At 50.0% G+C, this 17,608-nt stretch overlaps 3 protein-coding genes across 16 annotated transcripts in view; 2 read left to right on the top strand and 1 right to left on the bottom strand.

The window, feature by feature from the left end:
- TSC22D2 (TSC22 domain family member 2) overlaps positions 1–1,552 on the top strand; it is a 32,433-nt gene extending 30,881 nt beyond the window's left edge. For 8 of the 11 annotated variants that reach the window (XM_088061279.1, XM_088061280.1, XM_088061284.1 and 5 more), the window contains one exon: positions 1,253–1,549. The gene's annotated coding sequence lies outside the window, so the exon portion shown is untranslated. Of the gene's footprint in view, positions 1–1,252 lie in introns of all 11 variants that reach the window. The other 3 variants (XM_088061277.1, XM_088061278.1, XM_088061274.1) reach the window with 3 other exon arrangements.
- Positions 1,553–2,320: 768 nt separating this feature from the next.
- SERP1 (stress associated endoplasmic reticulum protein 1) lies at positions 2,321–4,362 on the bottom strand. Of its 2 annotated transcripts, XR_015773448.1 has the most exons (4): positions 4,215–4,362; positions 4,051–4,126; positions 3,237–3,712; positions 2,321–2,785 (listed from the first exon to the last, which is right to left on the bottom strand). XR_015773448.1 is itself a non-coding variant. In XM_005525155.3 (3 exons), the coding sequence occupies exons 1-3, from the start codon at positions 4,296–4,298 to the stop codon at positions 3,672–3,674; spliced, it is 201 nt and encodes a 66-aa protein (XP_005525212.1). In that variant the 5' UTR covers positions 4,299–4,362; the 3' UTR covers positions 2,321–3,671. The 2 variants fall into 2 exon arrangements, 1 of the variants encoding a protein (XP_005525212.1); XM_005525155.3 differs by having other exon boundaries at positions 2,321–3,712.
- Positions 4,363–4,477: 115 nt separating this feature from the next.
- Positions 4,478–17,604, top strand: EIF2A (eukaryotic translation initiation factor 2A). 3 transcript variants are annotated; one of them, XM_005525154.3, is made up of 14 exons: positions 4,478–4,546; positions 5,618–5,687; positions 5,978–6,052; positions 6,735–6,853; positions 7,950–8,049; positions 8,402–8,484; positions 9,655–9,728; positions 9,857–10,001; positions 11,003–11,119; positions 13,251–13,822; positions 15,096–15,212; positions 16,078–16,206; positions 17,023–17,088; positions 17,172–17,604. In XM_005525154.3, exons 1-14 carry the CDS (start codon positions 4,519–4,521, stop codon positions 17,235–17,237), a joined length of 1,761 nt encoding a protein of 586 aa, XP_005525211.1. In that variant the 5' UTR covers positions 4,478–4,518; the 3' UTR covers positions 17,238–17,604. The 3 variants fall into 3 exon arrangements, with proteins under 3 accessions (XP_005525211.1, XP_014109957.1, XP_014109959.1); XM_014254482.2 differs by having other exon boundaries at positions 16,057–16,206; XM_014254484.2 differs by lacking the exon at positions 4,478–4,546 and adding an exon at positions 4,794–5,152 and having other exon boundaries at positions 16,057–16,206.
- The last annotated feature ends 4 nt before the right edge of the window (positions 17,605–17,608 follow it).

The raw sequence follows: 17,608 nt of genomic DNA, 5'->3' as shown, positions 1-17,608 counted from the left end.
GATGTGGGGATGTGGGGGTGGTGGGGTTGTGGGGATGTGGGGTTGTGGGGCTGGGGGGATGTGGGGATGTGGGGATGTGGGGCTGTGGGGATGTGGGGATGTGGGGATGTGGGGATGTGGGGATGTGGGGATGTGGGGATGAGGGGATGTGGGATGTGGGACTGAGGGGATGTGGGACTGTGGGGCTGTGGGGATGTGGGGATGTGGGGATGTGGGGATGTGGGGCTGTGGGGATGTGGGGATGTGGGGATGAGGGGATGTGGGGATGTGGGACTGTGGGGATGTGGGGATGTGGGGATGAGGGGATGTGGGGATGTGGGGCTGTGGGGATGTGGGGATGTGGGGATGTGGGGATGTGGGGATGTGGGGTTGTGGGGATGTGGGGATGAGGGGATGTGGGATGTGGGACTGAGGGGATGTGGGACTGTGGGGCTGTGGGGATGTGGGGATGTGGGGATGTGGGGATGAGGGGATGTGGGGATGTGGGGCTGAGGGGATGTGGGGATGTGGGGATGTGGGGATGTGGGGCTGTGGGGATGTGTGGGATGTGGGGATGAGGGGATGTGGGGATGTGGGAGGTGGGACTGAGGGGATGTGGGACTGTGGGGCTGTGGGGATGTGGGGATGTGGGGATGAGGGGATGTGGGGATGAGGGGATGTGGGGATGTGGGGATGAGGGGATGTGGGGATGAGGGGATGTGGGGATGTGGGGCTGTGGGGATGTGGGGATGTGGGGCTGTGGGGATGAGGGGATGTGGGGATGAGGGGATGTGGGGATGTGGGGATGAGGGGATGTGGGGATGTGGGGATGTGGGGATGAGGGGATGTGGGATGTGGGGATGAGGGGATGTGGGATGTGGGGATGAGGGGATGTGGGGATGTGGGGATGAGGGGATGTGGGATGTGGGGATGAGGGGATGTGGGGGATGTGGGGATGTGGGGATGTGGGGGATGTGGGGATGTGGGGATGTGGGGATGTGGGGATGAGGGGATGTGGGGATGAGGGGATGAGGGGATGTGGGGCTGTGGGGATGTGGGGATGTGGGGATGAGGGGATGTGGGGATGTGGGGATGTGGGGATGTGGGACTGTGGGGAGGTGGGGATGGGGGGATGTGGGGATGAGGGGATGGGGGGATGTGGGGATGTGGGGATGTGGGGATGCGGGGATGTGGGGATGAGGGGATGTGGGGCTCCCGGTGTGGAGCGCCTCCCGGTCCAGCTGCCGATCCCGGTCTCGGGCCGTCCCCGCAGCCCCGGACCGGTTCCCGTCGCTCGGGCCGTCGCACCCTCTCCACCAGCGACGCTTCTGCCGCCTGTCCCGGCCTCCGCCTCGGCTTCGGGGCTGTTCCTCTCCGCGGGGCCGTGGCTCCTGTCCCTGCCGGGTCCCCCCGGTGCCGCAGACGGGCGGACACGGGCACGACACGGGCACAGCGCCGGGAGCTGAGAGAGGCCCCGCAGGAGAGCCGGGACCTCTCGCTTGGGAAGCAAACCGCGTGCCCCTCCTGATGCGTTAGTGAAGCGCAGTCCTGCAGCCAGCCTTGAGAAGGCTTCACAGGAGAAAAAAAATAAATCAATTGAATACAAGTGTGTTGCGGGTGGTTAATGACGTCACCGGAGCGAGCGCAGCTCCGCTGCTGGCGCGGGGTCACGGCCGGCACGTCAGGACCTGGAGAGGAGGAGCTGCAGCTCACGAGGGGAAATAAACTTGGGTATTGCTTTGGTAGGTTTCAGAAAGGAACAAGCGTGATGTTTTGTAGCTTTTGTACTTGGATGTGTGAGGCAAAGCACAGCCGGGAGCAGAAGGCCCCTCCAGAGATGCCCCCACCCATGGCCCCCCGCACAGTGCACTGCAGGGCACAGCGCTGCACACCCCTCTGTGGCCAGCGTGCACCAAAGCAATCATTTACTGAACTTTGAAGAACCGACTTGTACAAGCCACCCTGAACATTCCCACAGCCGAGTGGCTGCAGTGCTGGCACAGCCAATGACTCCTGCAGCAACAGCAGGAGCTGGTCACACCCCTGGGGCCTCTGTGGCATTGCCAGGAGGCAGAGAAAGAGGTGAGGAGAGGCACCTGCTGAACCTCTGTGGTCCCCGGGAGGAAGGACAGCAGTAGCTGGGTGTATGCAGAGCCTTGGCAGCCCCAGCTCAGGCCCCGTGGTCCCAACCTGGCCCAGCACCCAGACAGCCGAGCATGGGGGTACCCCCTGGCACGGCAGCTCCTCTCGGGGAAAAGCCAATTAATCCGTGCTCGGGGTGAATGGCTGAGCTTCAACACCCAGCAGAGCCCTGCTTTGCCCATGTCAGAGTGAACACAACTTGCGTTTGAAAAGAACTTTATTTAAAATCAGCAATTATACAGACTTCCCCTGCCACAGCACAGGAGTGTCCCAGCACAAGGTCCCCGTGCCCTGGGGCTGCACTGGCTTACACCAGTCCCAATGATTCCATATGGAAATACAACGCATACAAAAGATCTGCTCCTTCACAGCTAACAGGCATTTCATTAACCTCAACCCATTCAGTTTCCTATTATTTCTAGTGTAACCAGACTTAAAATTTGTCTTCTGCTAAGAAACCTGGAAAAAACAAATCTTCCTTTAGCAACTGTGTGCACCAGTAGAGCAATTCCCACCACCTTTGTCACCAAGCAGACAGCAGAGCCAGCAGGAGTCAGGGCCATCAGCAGGGAAATATGATCAATAGCAGCATTTTCCATGTGATCTCGAGTTACAGTCGTCTACAGAAGGAACTGTGATCACCAGTAGGGAAGCAGTTAATCCACTGTTATAAGAAATCGAGTTGAAGGCAGGTTTTACCTTAAATAGGATTAAATATATATTGCAAGACACACCACACTCTGCAGGGGCTGCACATACAGAAGCAGAACTGTGGGCAGGGGGCAGCATGTCCCCCCCTGCATCCAACATTCCCACACAACATCGTCAAATTTAAAACTACCACCACTTGTTGAAAGTTGTCCAAGAAGTATTTACAGCACGGGCACGGCCGGGAGAGGCTTGGGGAGCCACAGGTCTGGCCACGGTGCTCCCGCAGTCCACAAAGCTCCAGCACTGGGTCCTGCCAGGAGCAGCTGCTGCCCGGCCGTGCCAGCTCCTCACTACCCCACTACCCCTACACAGACAAGCATTTTGCGTGGATTAGGACAAAGCTACGGGCGGTGCCGTGGTGCGAGGACGAGCGCGAGCACTGCCACATGCTGCAGTGAGCCTACCCTGCGCGCACACGGAGGATGCACGGTGGGGCTGCGGAGCTGAGAGGCTCCTCGGGAACATGCTGCACAGTCCGGCTCCAGCCTCTACAGGAATCCTGGCTTCCAGCGTCAAACAAAACCATTTCCAGCTATATAGCGAGGGTGACACTGATCTGGGACCGGTGTTTACAACAGATGTCAGTTCCTACGGACCTATGTCGCGTACAGCTCCACGTATTACAGAGAGCAGGCTGGATCTTCAGCGAATAAGTAGGTCCACGATTGTAGATCAACAATAGACTTTTATTGCTTTATACATGTGGTGCTGTTCAAGGCACTGTGGCACGGGCTAGAAAACTCGGAATGACTCGTGAAGGGACCTGGAATGCGACAGGGCCGGCGCGGCTCCTCGGCAGCTGCGGCGGGCCCGGGGGGCCATGGCCCGAGCCCGGCCCCTCACATGCCCATCCGGATGCTCTGGATGATCTGGAAGATGGCTGCAAGAGAGCGGAGGGGGAGCGCTCGCCGGGCAGCACCAGCAGCGAGTTCGGGGGCCCCGAGGGGCAGTGCCGGAGGGGCAGTACCGGGCCCGGAGGGGCAGTACCGGGCCCGGAGCGGCAGTACCGGGCCCGGAGGGGCAGTACCGGGCCCGGAGGGGCAGTACCGGGCCCGGAGGGGCAGTGCCGGAGGGGCAGTACCGGGCCCGGAGGGGCAGTACCGGAGCGGCAGTACCGGGCCCGGGGCGGCAGTACCGGAGGGGCAGTGCCAGGCCCGCGCCGCCACCGGGGCCCGCAGCCGCCGCCCCGGACCCGGCCGCTCGCGCGCGGCCGCTCACCTGATCCGCAGACCACGAAGATGAACAGAGCCAACAGCCAGGGCCCGACCGACGCTTTCTCCTCCGGTGCCGTTCTCTGCGAGCACAGCACCGCCATCAGCGCGGCGTGGCCCGGCCCCGCCACCCCCGCCCGTGCCCGCCCAGCTCGGCCCGGCCCCGCGCACCGAGGTCTTGGCGACGTTCCCTCGCTGGGTGATGTTCTTGCTGTGCTTCTCGTTGGCCATGCGGATGCGCTGCTTGGCCACCATGTCCGCGCTCGGCCCGGTCCGGCCCGGCCGCCGCTGCCGCGTCAGCACCGCGCGCGCCGCACGCCGGGAGCGCGCCGGGGGCGGGGCCCCCGCGCCCCCACCCGCGCGCGCCGCCCGGGCCCCGCCCCCCCGGGAACGTGGCGCGCGCTGCGGCCGCTGCGCCGCCCCCGCCCCGGAACCGGAACCGGAACCGGAAGCAGCGCTCCGCCCGCGCCCCAACATGGCGCCGCCCACGCCGCTGCTCGCAGGTGCGTCGGGCCCGGGCGGCGGCGAGGTCCGGGCTGGTGCGCGGGGGTGGTGGGGGGTACGGGGCGTGCGAATTTGGCCCGGTGCGACCTGGGGTGCTCCGGTGCGGCCCGCTGCCCCTCCGGTGCCAGCCTCGCGTCCCCTCCCCGGCGTGCGCTGCCGCGGCGTGGCCGAGTCCGGCCCCGGTCGTGGAGTTCTTGACGGTGCCGCTCCCGGCACCGGTCAGAGCCAGCCGGGCCCTGTGCTCGGTCGGGCCGGGGCGGTGCCGCTGCTCACCTCGGCCCTTCTCCCGAGCACCGCGGGAGCTCTCGGGGCCCGGCCGGGTCTCGCTCCTCGGTCGGGGATGATTTACTCGCGGGGTACCCGGGCAGCGGTCGGGGCACGGGGGCCGCCCAAGGCGCGGGCAGCAGCTCCCGGCAGCTCGGAGCCCGCTCATGTGTCCCTGCGCTTTGGGAAGGTCTCTGGAAAAGTCGTGTTCCGTTTCAGCGTCTCACTGCTTAAACTGTCCCTAACATAAGGGACGTGTATTTTCCTTTTCTGTGTTTGTAAGCTTTAAACACCAGTCTGTTTCCCCTCGCTCGGGTCTGTGGGGGCTGCAGTTGCTCAGGGTAAGTTTTGGGCTGCTCGCTGCCGTCTGTTGTAACTTTGGATCTCAGTGGGGAGCATGAAGAAAGAGATGGAGAACACGTTCTAGGCAGGGCTGCGCGGTTCGTGGGTCACATTTCGGGGGTGGTAAAAGGTTCCCGTAGGGTCTCTCGGGGCTGTGGTGTACATGAACCTTGGGAGATCGCATTAAGGCACGAGAAGAACTGTTTTACCGTGAGACCAGGGCACGGTCTGTGCAGAGGCTGCGGATCCCCATCCTGGGGGCTCCTCCCGGCCCGGCCCTGCAGAGGGTCCTGCTGAAGGAGGGCTGGGATGGGAGCTCCAGGGACAGGTCCTGGTTATGCCTTGGAATTTCCTTGTGGGAAATATAGGGAAGAGTGTGCATGTCTCAGGGTTCACAAATCAGAAAAGCATCCGCTTTGGACAATTTCCTGCGTTTGAAATGAGTTGTTTGTTTCCTCTTGCAGTGAGAGGGTCCCAAGGGCTGTACATGGTGAACGGACCCCCCAGTTTCACCGAGAGCGCGGCATTCCAGAGGTACTGCTGTCAGTGGCACAAAATAAATTGTTTTCTCAAAAGTAAGGGTAGACTCTGGAACTGAAAAACGTGTGACTATAAATGAGTTTGGAGAACTGATGGTTTGGAAGGCTTTGCACTTGCCTGAGCTCTCACTGCCAGGTGGCAGCCCCTGAACAGGGGTAACAGGGAGTGCACTGTGACACAGGACTCCTCAGGAGCACAGCAGGAAAGTTGTTGTGTTTGTTTTTGTTAAAAAAACCTTAACTATGGCACTATTGGATACTCATGTGCTTTTCTTATTTTTTTAGGGATTCTGGAAAAAATTGTAAAGCTGTTGCTTTTAGCAAAGATGGCTCTCTCTTTGCTTGGTGCAATGGAGAAAAGTGAGTGCATTTTATTATCTTAAGTTTTAGATTGTATGAAATAAATGGAATCAGTTATACCTCATGTACTCTTGTCTGTGTGAAGGTGATTGCTGTTAATGCTTAAGCATTTGCATGTACACTTTACATGGAGTTTATTGTTGCATTAGTGGGTTTGTTTCTTGACTGTCAGATGAAAGATTTGCTGTTCTTCTCTTATTTATAACGCACCCATTCCTGTGCAGTCTGGGTATGCTTTCTTTGTTTGTTTTTATTGATGGCTCCCCATACCTGGTCTCTGGGATTAATCTATTTGTAGAGTCCACAGAACATAATGAGTCTGTACACCTTGTGAATGTTACAGGGTTCCTTTTTTACAGATCAGGTGCATTATAGAGTTCACTCTCTTTGTTTAGTGCTAACGTTTTAGTTAGCTTTGTTTAGTGTTGCAGAAAAAAATACGTGTTATGTTTTCGACCAGTGGTCACTTTCCTTGGTTTCTGTCATGCTTGGGTGTCTGGTTTTAAAATGTGCTTTTGGAAAAATTTAGTGAAAACAAGATGAAACAAGAAGAAAAAGCTCTTCTAATTTTGTTATATTGGCAAATTTGTGGCAGACCTAGAAGAGTCAAATGCTTGAACAATTCTCTCAGCTATTAGTTATTATAAGCATGTTTTACTGAATTAGCATCTTTTGGTTCCAGAGTCAAAGTTGTTAATGTCACCAGAGCTGAGTTACTGCATTCCTTTGATCTCCCAAAGACCGTTTGCCTTGAATTCTCGCCAAAGAATAATATTCTGGCAACGTGGCAGGCCTATGCAAGTGAGTACTGTACCAGCTGGGGAAGCACAGGGTTTGTGCATGTCTTGACCCATGTCTGGGCTAGTACCTGGCTGGCCTCTGCAGCACATTTATTGGCTAAATGAGCAGTGCAGAAAGGGTGCAGAAAGTTCTGTGGGCAGTCAGGAGCACAGTGGAGGAGGGAGGGATGCCCCTGTCCGAGAGCAGCTGGTGTTGGCCATTCTTACACAAGCTCTGTCAGGGTGCAGGTGCTTGTAGTTACTGTGTCAGTCAGTCATGTGTTCTCTAAACTTTGGGAAGGGTGCAGTGTCCTGTGCAGGCAGCTTGTGTTCCTGGGTAGGCAGGGGAGATGGCACACTGTCTTGGAGTAGTTGTGTCCTGCCTTGGGGCCCATGAATGGAGTGTTCTCAGTGTCCAGGGCCTTATTCCCTCCTCTGCCTCCCTGGGGGCATTTGAGTTCCTGACCCTGAGAGCTGCAGTCCTGTCTGAGCCACAGACGGTGTAAATGCTCCCTTGGGAGGGAAGAGCTGGGCAAGGCTGGGCCTTGAGACCTGGCCAGGCTGTGGGGACCCTGGGAACCAGGACAGGCTGTAGGATAAGAGAAGGCAGCACAAGCTGTGGGCTGTTAGTGAGCTGTGCTGGGTCTGCTGTAAATCACTGACAGCAGCAGGCAGGCTGTGCTATCCAGGCCAAGGAGGAGAGTACAGACAGTTTGAAAGCAGCAGAACCATTTTGCATGGCTTGCAGAGAAAGCTGTGACTGGTGGAATGGACAAAATCATCTCATTCCGGTGAGAGCAAAACATTGGAGGGGAGAGCATGCCCCCATTGTTTGCTGTGAGGATGGTTTTGGGTTTGGATTAAAAAGCTGTGCAGGTGTTGGTGCTTGCAGCCTTACAGTGGAGAGTAGAAACCCTTTGCCTCCAAGTGTGAGTTCTTCCAGCAAACAGACTGAGGTTATTAGGTACAGAAATCAGCATCATGGGTTTGCTCTCTCAGGGGCAGCAGCTGCATGCTTGCAAGAAGTTCATGCATGTTTGGGCACTAGCAGAACCATGAGGTGGGATGTTAGGATGAAGTAGATTTAAGCCTCAAAGACCACTATGTTTTTTTTTCAGCTGCTAAGGATGGCACAGCAGGGGTGCCCAACCTGCAGCTCCATGATCTGAGAACTGGAAAATGCTTAAAGTCTTTTGTGCAGAAAAAGATGCAGAACTGGTAAACGAGCCTTCCAGATGCTAATTGTTTATAAAGAAATGTGGGTTTTAAGTCTGATCCAGGTTAATGGAACTGTTAGTGTGGTGTTGTCTTTCAAAGCAGTGCCTGCTGCTAACTGAAAGCCAGAGTTTGTGCTTGTGAGTGCCTGTGTATAGTTCATTGTAAATTCACTCTCACTTTGCACCACAGAGGAAAGCTGGGCACTTTTATATTTTTTGCATGCAGATGTCATTTATCCACATTAAATGTATCATGTTTGAATTTAGTGGGCTCACAATAGAGGGGAAAAACAATCCTGGAGTTTCAATGATGAGCATCATTTTTTGTTTCTGGCTTTTCCCTTAATGTGCAGGTGTCCTTGCTGGGCAGATGATGAAAGCATTTGTGCCAGGAATGTGAACAATGAAGTGCACTTCTTTGAAAACAACAACTTCAGTATGCGAGTATTTCTTTAAGTTTCATTGATTCTATAAATACTGCTTCTTTTGAGGGGTGGTTTTTGTTTTCAGGCTTTTGTTTCTTCCTTTGTTTGCCTTTTATTTTAGGTACTGCCTACATTCTATTTCAGTTCGGAATTCAGAATCATTACGCTTTAATGAAGTGTGTTTTCACTTATTTGTATTTTCACTGACTGACATGATACGAAATGCATCTGATTCTCAATTAAAGAGGCCTGATTTTATGTTCTTTCTCATTTAATGAGATCCAGGGAATTGTCGTTAGAAAACGTGGTCTGCAGTTACATCCTTGGGTTGTGCATATTCTGTCAATAGACTGTTAAAAATGGCCCATTAAAAAAGTTGATGGCAAAAATGAAATAGTGAAGCCTGAAGATTTTTACCAAGAAGATTTACTGTTGGTGGTGTAGAGTATCTGGGGTCAATAGATATTGAAAAGGGAAGAAAAAAGAAGGAAGATAAAAATTTAGAACAAAAATGTAAAGGAATTAAAAATCTGAAGGGAGAACAGAAGTGTATGGTTTTAGTTTTTCAATTTTTTGTTTTCTTTTAAATATAAAGTTGATACAAGGATTAGGGCTACGAGATATTCAATTTCCTGAGAATTAGCCCTGCTCATGTTAATGCAGCTGTGGGAAGCGTGGAATGCCAGCCTCAGCAGGATGTCTGCTGGCAGTGCACATTCCTGGCTGCGGTGGAGCTGTTGCCATCAGTTGTTAGTGGGAAGGGGCGGTGTTGAGCCCAGAGCAGACCTGTTGGGAAGAGTCATCCCATGGAGGTGTGAGGGGAGAGCTCCTGCCTCTGTGTGATGGCCCCTGAACGTGACTGAACCCAGCACAGATCAGGTGAAGAATACCTGCTTCAAACACAAGCTGTGCTCACCTCAGCTTCAGAGGCTTCCTTTGCTTTTTGAACTTCCAAATACTAAGTGATGGGTTTCAGACATAGACTCAAGTTTGTTTTGTAGGTAAAATGATGTGGTGAAATGAGAAAATAATGGTTGTTTGCCTAGAAAAAAAGATCCTTTGTGATTGTCTTTACTGGTCTGTGTTATCCAGGATACATCCCTATAGAAGGGTGTGGATAGGACATCCAGGTGATGTGGTTTGTCATGAACATCACACATCTGTGACCTTTTTCTTGGCAGATACCATTGCAAATAAGCTGCATTTGCAGAAGGTCAGTGATTTCGTGTTGTCCCCAGGAGCGCAGCCAACCAAGGTACTTCTGATCCAGCTTCCAGTATTTTTCTTGGTTTTCTTAAAAAAAAAAACACTGTGATTTTAGTATAATGTACTGGTCATAACTATGCCCTTTTAACCTGCAGTGAAATCTCATGACTGTTTCAGGTTGCTGTTTATGTCCCAGGCAGCAAAGGTGCTCCAGCCTTTGTCAGGCTCTACCAGTACCCCAACTTCGGGGGCCCGCAGTCAGCACTAGCCAACAAAAGCTTCTTTAAAGCTGACAAGGTGACAATGCTATGGAACAAAAAAGGTATAGCAGCTGTGTACTGAAACTTTTATATTGTGCTCATTTTAGATTGACTTACTTAGTTTACTGTGTGGGTTTTGTGTTTAGTTTGCATATGCTGCTAAATCCTGAGGGCAGCCGTTAACGCCTTGCTGAGGTGCATTTCTGCACACCCTGGAGTGCTCAGCACTTCCCTGTGACTTTCATCATTCTGACTGTTGTCATTGAAAATATTCTATACATGCTGGTAATTTTTGCAGTTGAATGAGGAATTCCTATATAATTTTGCATTCTGTGTTGATAATATAATTGGATTGTAGACATAAGAACAGTTCATGCGATGATGTAATCTTAATCTGTAGAATCGTCTGGATGCATGCATATCATAACTAGGGTGAGCTGACAGGCCACTGTGCTTTGCTCTTTGTTAGCAATGAGCTGTTTCAGAATGATTTTGTACAAATCATTTTACTTCAACCCACCTAGTTTGGAATACAAGGAAGGTGTTACACACATGTAGAAACCATGCACAGGGGCTGTGAGAGATAGGAAAGATTGATGTGTCAGGACATTTTGGGGTGCATGTGCCCTGGGGAAGGGCCCATGTTGGGCCTTGCCCTGTTGAGACAGTGCCCTGCTCTGCACCCCTGACAGGGACACAGCTTTGGACAACAGATGTGCATACACAAGATGTTGAGGAAACGTTTTATTCAAGGATTGATCAGGATGTTTGGTTTCTGCCGTAGTTTAATATTTTTTTTTACAGCTGCAAAGGATGTTCACTTGCTTGTGGTCTAACAGTGAATGAATATATGGAGCTGACATTTTCCATCTCAGAAAGGAAGGCATTCAGTCCTTTTGTGCTAGCATTTAGGAAAATCTCAACTCAGAAGAGAATGATACCAGCACTGTTACACAAGGAACCAGTAGGAACTGATAGCGGAGCCGATTTCACATTGCCTGTGGTGTTCTGTGGCTGCTGTGGCTTTCAGCAGCTGTGCTGCACTAACTGTGTCTGTTCACAGCCACGGCAGTGCTGGTGGTTGCCAGCACCGAGGTGGACAAGAGCGGGGCCTCGTACTACGGCGAGCAGACCCTGCACTACCTGGCGGCCAGCGGGGAGAGCGCCGTGGTGCAGCTGCGTGAGTACCTCCTGTGCTGCCCTGCAGCTCCTGCAGCTCCTGCAGGGCTTCTCAGTGTCATGAACTCATCTTCCTTCACCTTTTCTTTTATTTTTACCTCTACAGGAAGATGTTGCTTTTTTCTGGGTTGGTTTGTTTGTTTTTTTTCAGTAGCTGAATTTTCTTACCTTTGATATCTTAATGTCAGTGGCGGAGAGCAAACACTCCCAGTTAATACTTACTGATATTTTGCTTGGGAAGGTGTTCAAGTGCATGGGAAGGGAACTGTGCTCGTTTGCTGAGGAAACACCAGGACAATTCAACCAGGCTGATGCCTGAGAATCCATAATGGGCAGGAATGTGTGTCAGCAGACAGAATAATCCTACCTACACTTTTACACATGCAAGATACTGTTACTCAGTGAGCCAGGGCAGACAGAAATCAGTTTTTTTGAAGTCTATTGGAAAATAGAGGTCCTTTATTTTTGTATTGTAAAATTGAAAGTGTTTTAAGACATAAAAATGACATATTGGGAAGCAGCAGATGCATGTGCTTAATTCCAATGTCTAGCTTGAACTGCAAGTCCATGTCTAAATTTCCCCTGTGGGGGTCGTTTTTCCTTCTCTCAAGCTCTTGCCATTGAGTGCAAATGTCTGGCCTGTTTGGGATTGTACAAGCCAGTTTGTTGGGAATGCTTGGGAGCCCTGGGGATGGGGTGACATGGACTATCTTTGCAGGAGGTACTGTGAATGTAATTTCCATAACATTGCTGACTGGAAACATTTCCAGTTTACCTTCTGCTGCAAAACTTGTGGACAAGTACTGGGCCCCATTTTCCCTTGACAATAACTCTGCTGGAGAAGGAGAATTTGGATTATGACTCGGTGTATAGAACCTCTTTGCGAGCAGTTTCCCAGCTTGAGAACACTACTTGTTTATCTACATACTTACTAAAATATTCCTTATTTCTACTGCATCTGCATTTAACAGGAAGTTTACCATTATTTTTCATTTAATTTAGCTACTCTTTTTCAAGGAAAAGCCCAAACTCATAAAAGCAGGTGGTGGGCACTTGCAATGAGAGGTGCCTCATACCATTTGGAGTTGGCTCTTTTTTGAAGTGCAGTTTTGAAGCTTTTTTCCATGCTGGCATTTGCAGAGGGCTTTTCATTTTCAACTAAGATGTGGTACTGCTGCAGGCTCTGGCAGAGCTCTGAAGCCTTGGAGCTGCCCTCATCTCTCCAGCTGCTGCTGTCACCAAATGTCATTTTCTGTCACCTCTGTATCTGAGCTACACTGGGTTAATGTCACTGAAAAGGTTTCAGAGGAGAACACACAGTGTGATTATACATCCTCATCTCTAAAGATAATGAGACTGCAGAGTGACAACAGGCATGAACCATTTAACTCAGTTGGAACATTTTGGGTCAACTCTGGATTTAAGGATTCAGTAATGCACTTGGCATTTTTCTGAACTATGGATAAATGATAATGAAAAGTTATAATGGCCTGTGGTTTGTATTTACCTCTGGATATTTTACCTGAGTTTTCATCACTAATTTATCATTCTTCAGGATCTCCTAATGTTCAAACCCCCAGAATAGCTTTTAACAGTACCAAATTTTGATCATTATGTGCAAAGCCATTTTTGTGTGCTCACTCACATTAAAATCTGGCTTATAAAATACTGTTCATGGGCATGAACCAAAGATAAGTCACATGCTTACCTCTACAAAGCTGAACTACACAGTATTTCTTGGATTGAAAGAAGTAAAACTATTATCCAGCTGGTATAAAACTCCTGTTTTCTCAGGTTTCCAGTGGGACAATTTGAGAAGTCCTGAGGTCATGCTCGAGAAAAAAAAAAAAAGGATTTTTTTTTTTATGTGTCAGTTTGTGCTTGCTGTTAAAGTGTTGGTGCTGACCCTCCAGAGGTGATTTGGAATGACTGCAGTTATTGTTGCAAACTGTAACCAAAGTTATCAGAAGATACAAGGTTGTTTTTCCCTCTGTTAGCAGAATTAATTTTCACTGTCAGTAATCGGAATACAGCATTTTAGCAAAGCCTGAAGAATGGCTATGGATTTTATTTTGCCTTGCTCTGAAAAAGTGCAATCTCCCAACAGCTGCATGTTTTTCCTTTTCCTTCAGCAAAAAATGGCCCTATTTACGATGTTGCCTGGAGCCCCAATTCTGTCGAGTTCTGTGCTGTGTATGGTTTCATGCCTGCCAAAGCCACAGTTTTTAACCTGAAATGTGACCCTGTGTTTGACTTTGGCACCGGGCCTCGCAATGCTGCCTACTATAGCCCCCACGGACACATCCTGGTGCTGGCAGGGTTTGGGAACCTCAGGGGACAGATGGAAGTGTGGGACGTTAAAAACTACAAACTCATTTCCAAGCCGGTGGCGTCGGATTCCACGTTCTTCGCTTGGTGTCCCGACGGGGAGCACATCGTGACAGCCACCTGTGCTCCCCGGCTGCGCGTCAGCAACGGCTACAAGGTGTGGCACTACACGGGCTCGGTGCTGCACTCCCACGAGGTGCCCTCTGACGAGGAGATGTGGCAGGTGTCCTGGCAGCCCTTCCCGGACGGGGTGTTCCCGGAGAGAGCGGTGAAACACCGGGCGGTTCCCGGCGAGCTGCCCGGCGCTGAGCCGCGGCCCGCGCAGGCGTACAGACCTCCTGCCCTGAGGAACAAACCCGTCACCAGCTCCAAGCTGGTGAGTACCAGTGTCCTGTGGGAACTGACCTCATGTCTCGTGTCTGGGGCTTGGCCTCACCTACGTGTGTGCTTTTCAGGAGGAACATGAGAAGAGTAGTTGGGTTGACGGCACTGTGGGGGTTTGGAGGGGTTTTGGTAACCTTCTTTGGCACTTTGCTCGGCACACTTTGTAAGGATGTATGCTAGAAAGCTCTCATCTGTTTGGCCCAAGTACTGTCACAAAGCATTTGCAAACTTTTGTAATATTCTTTGCAATATGCATGGAAACACTAAACCCCAAGTGGGGCTTCTGGTGAAATTGAGTGCTCTGGTTAGGACAGAAGCCTCTGATCTGGGTGACTTGACTTGCCAGTTATGAACCCAGCCAGCCTTTCTCGTTGGTTTTTTTTCTTTTTTTCTTTTGTTTTGTTTTGGTTTTTTCTTTTTTTTGTAAGATAAATATACTTATTAGAAAGAGATTGGATCATTAGCAAGTCAGCTGCAGCTTAAACGCATTTCAGTACAGTGACCTGCTTGTATAATTGGTTGCCTTCTGCAAGTTTTCAAAGAAGGCTGAATAGCAACATAAAACAGCTGCACCCTTCCCATTTGAGTCCTGGAGAGCTTTGGTTTTGAGCCTGGTGCTTTGCAGGAGACTCAGCCTGAGAACAGTCATGTTGAGGGCTGAGGGCTGCTCTCACAAACCATCCCTGAGCAGAGGGAGTAGGAAAAAGATACAGTCAGTAAAATAATTCTGCTTACTTATATGGGCAAAAAATCTTGTCACATGCATTAAGACAATCCAGTGCCACAGTTGAGAGTTGTCATAAAAGCACCAAACAGCCCCCCTTCTCAGCCCCCACTGTCCCTCAAGAACACCCCATTCCCCTCCCAGCGCTCAGCCTTCCTCTCTGGTCATCAGGAGTTGGAGTTACAAAGCTGTCAACAACAGCAAAATGCCAGGCTTCAGTCATTTTGTGCTAGATTATTCCTCTTGGATTTTATTTCCTTCCTGAGATAGAAAACATAATGATTTTGTTGTTTTATCAGAAATCTGTGATATTATTAGGGCACACAGAGTAGGCCCATGCAAACTCGAATGGATGAGTTTGAAACCCTTTTCACCCTTCTTTCACTGTTCCAAGGGGTGCATATTTTCCCCCCCCCACTTCCTTTCTTTTTTTCTTTTTTCTTTCTGTTTCATCTTTGCACATGATGTTCTCTTAGGTAGATTTTGGGGTTTCTGTGCCAACATGGAATATGGAGTTTTAACCATTTTGCATATCCTGCAGCATGAGGATGAGCCACCCCAGAACATGAAACCCCAGCTGGGAGGTGGTGATAAGCCACTATCTAAAACAGCTCTCAAAAATCAGAGGAAACATGAAGCAAAGAAGGCTGCTAAACAGGTACTGCTAAAGTCTTCTTAGGAGGATAACTTTAATTAGTTAATTAGTTTCCCCCAAGGTCAGTGGTCAGTCTCAGAGCAGTGGCTTGTGCTCTGAGCCCTCCACGCCTGTCACGTGTGTGGCAATGTGGGAAGGGCAGCAGAGTTTAACCAGAGAAAAGCAGGTACAAAAGGGTGATTCAAAAATAGCAGCCTTGCTGCAGCACTACGAATGTTAGCTAAAATCTGTGTGGAGACAAAGTGATTCTGACTTTCCATGTTCTACAGAATGTGTTTTGGTTTTAGGTAGGAGTTGAGAACAGGCTGGGTGCTTTGTGTTCGCAGCAGGTCAAGGCTGAGGGGTGTTTTTAGTGCAGACCAGAGACAGCCTGTCTGTCACTTCTGGACTTACTATTCTTTGACTAGGTAGATAGAAGTCAGCTTTTGGTATTAGCCTTCCAATCTCTACAAACCTCTGAAGCAATAATTTCTTTAAATGCTATTTTAAAATATTTCTAGCACTGGTTTTGGGCCCTTACTATTGCTTTAGAGACAATGACCCAGTCTGCTTTGTAAAATATTTGTGTATGTGTTTGTCATATTACTCTTAAACTGATGTTTCCCTGTGTTGTGTGTGGTTGGGATCTTGAGGAAGTAGAAATTAAACAAGAAGAAGCATGTAAGCTGTTCCAGATAAACCTTTGTCCATGGAAACCAGATCAATAGGTGATACAGTACCTGAGAACAAGTCATTCCCAGACTTTGGAATACACCAGCAAACTGGGGAAAGAAGAAATATTAAATAGATCCTCTTAAAGTGATTAAAGACATTTTTCATTCTCTTTGTAATCAAAGGTATTTTCTAGATTGTGTTTATGTGTCTGCAGGAGGCCAAAGCTGATGCACACCAAGGCCCTGCCCAGGTCAAAACTGCACAGAATGCCCTGCAGAACACTGTGCCTGCCATGACCACAGGAGATCCTGAAGTGGACAAAAAGATAAAGAATTTGAAAAAGGTGTGAAGAGATTATTTTTCTAGCAAACAGTATTTCTCCAAGGGCTGATCTGTCAGACCTAGTGTGAGTGTAAGGTGGGCTGAGTTCAGGAGGATGCACGTGCCCACGGTAATGTCCCCAGTCTGTAGCGGCGGAGGCCATCGTGTGCCAGGGTTCCTGAAGGTCCCATCCCAGGTGGCAGTACAGGGAGGAGTTTTTAAAACTAGCCCTCAGGCTCTGGCCAGGAATGCTGGAGGTGCAGGCAGTGCCCGGGAGGGTGCGGGGTGCCCTGGCAGGTGTTGGTGCCCAGACAGGAGCTCTGTGCCTTCTGTGGTTGTTGAGACCTGCATCTGGCAAGGGAACAGTGCCAAGTCCACTGCCAGTCCTGACAATTCTTGCATTAAATAATACCAGAACAGAAATTGTTAAGTTCTGGCTAGAGAATCTTTCCCATTTCTCTTGGCTGCCTCCTGCTGCTCATAGTCTCTGGATTAACATTCCAGGCTTTCTGAGGAAAATGTGTCATGAAGAGAAGAGGCATGGTGATGGAGTAATTTCCAAGTTTGTATCTAGCCCTTCAGTGAGACAATGTCTGGTGTTTGTTTCAGAGATGAAGTGCTGCTGTTCTCCAGGTTCTGTTCCTGAAAGAAATGTCTGTTATGGGTGGGAAATTCTGGGCAGAGCATCTGGATATGCTTAAGGGATTGTGCCTTCCACAGAGACCTGTCTCTGGATGCATCAGGCCATTACAAGTGCAGCAGCTTCTTAGACTATTTTCTATTCTCGTTTCACCAATATTTTTGTGTTAGAGTGGCTTTTTGTGTATTTTTTTTGCAGAAACTAAAGGCAATTGAGCAGCTGAAAGAACAGGCAGCTGCTGGCAAACAGCTGGAGAAGAATCAGGTATGGTTGGGATCTGTATAGTTTATTCTAGGTTCATTTTATAATAAGCTACATCTATGACATTTTATGCTTCTCTGCTCTAGGTGGAGAAGATTCAGAAAGAAGCTGCTCTTCTTAAGGAACTGGAAGACCTAGAACTGGGTGTTTAAATCTTCGTTGGGCTCCTGTATGGTTCTAACACGAAGTTGATGCAAAATGTAGTTTGTTAAACATTTCGGCAAATGACCAAGGGTGAGAAAGTCCACAGATTTGCTTGTCATTTGCCTTTAAAAAAGCGTTTTCCTAAAGATTTGTGCACATGAAGCTGTAAGCACGTGATGAGTATCCATCAGCTAGTTCTGCTGCTGTTCCAACGAGAAATGCACTCTTTTTCTGAGAACATACTGCCTAAAGCAGATTTTTTTTCCTTATTTGTGTGGGAGAAGGGAAGGCGCTGAAGCCATTTGATAGCTTTATTTAAGAGATGTGGTCTCTATGCAATAAGGGCACGTGGATGAAATAAAGAGCATTTACTGACGGC

This window comes from Pseudopodoces humilis, chromosome 11 (genome assembly GCF_049639895.1).
Source record: "Pseudopodoces humilis isolate 2021_Gansu_Grassland_sample_001 chromosome 11, ASM4963989v1, whole genome shotgun sequence".
Taxonomy (NCBI): domain Eukaryota; kingdom Metazoa; phylum Chordata; class Aves; order Passeriformes; family Paridae; genus Pseudopodoces; species Pseudopodoces humilis.
The sequence above is the reverse complement of the archived record's forward strand: the minus strand, read 5'-3'. Positions and strand labels throughout refer to the sequence as shown.

Bases quoted from the DNA above. Each gene is read 5' to 3' on its own strand.
- EIF2A (XM_014254482.2), top strand. From the start codon at position 4,519: ATGGCGCCGCCCACGCCGCTGCTCGCAG. The intron at 4,547-5,617 runs GTGCGTCGGGCC...TTCCTCTTGCAG, and splicing joins GCCCACGCCGCTGCTCGCAG to TGAGAGGGTCCCAAGGGCTG. The intron at 6,053-6,734 runs GTGAGTGCATTT...TTTTGGTTCCAG, and splicing joins GCTTGGTGCAATGGAGAAAA to AGTCAAAGTTGTTAATGTCA.
- SERP1 (XM_005525155.3), bottom strand. From the start codon at position 4,298: ATGGTGGCCAAGCAGCGCATCCGCATGGCCAACGAGAAGCACAGCAAG. The intron at 4,127-4,214 runs GTGCGCGGGGCC...CTGTGCTCGCAG, and splicing joins GGAACGTCGCCAAGACCTCG to AGAACGGCACCGGAGGAGAA. The intron at 3,713-4,050 runs GTGAGCGGCCGC...GCTCTCTTGCAG, and splicing joins CTTCGTGGTCTGCGGATCAG to CCATCTTCCAGATCATCCAG.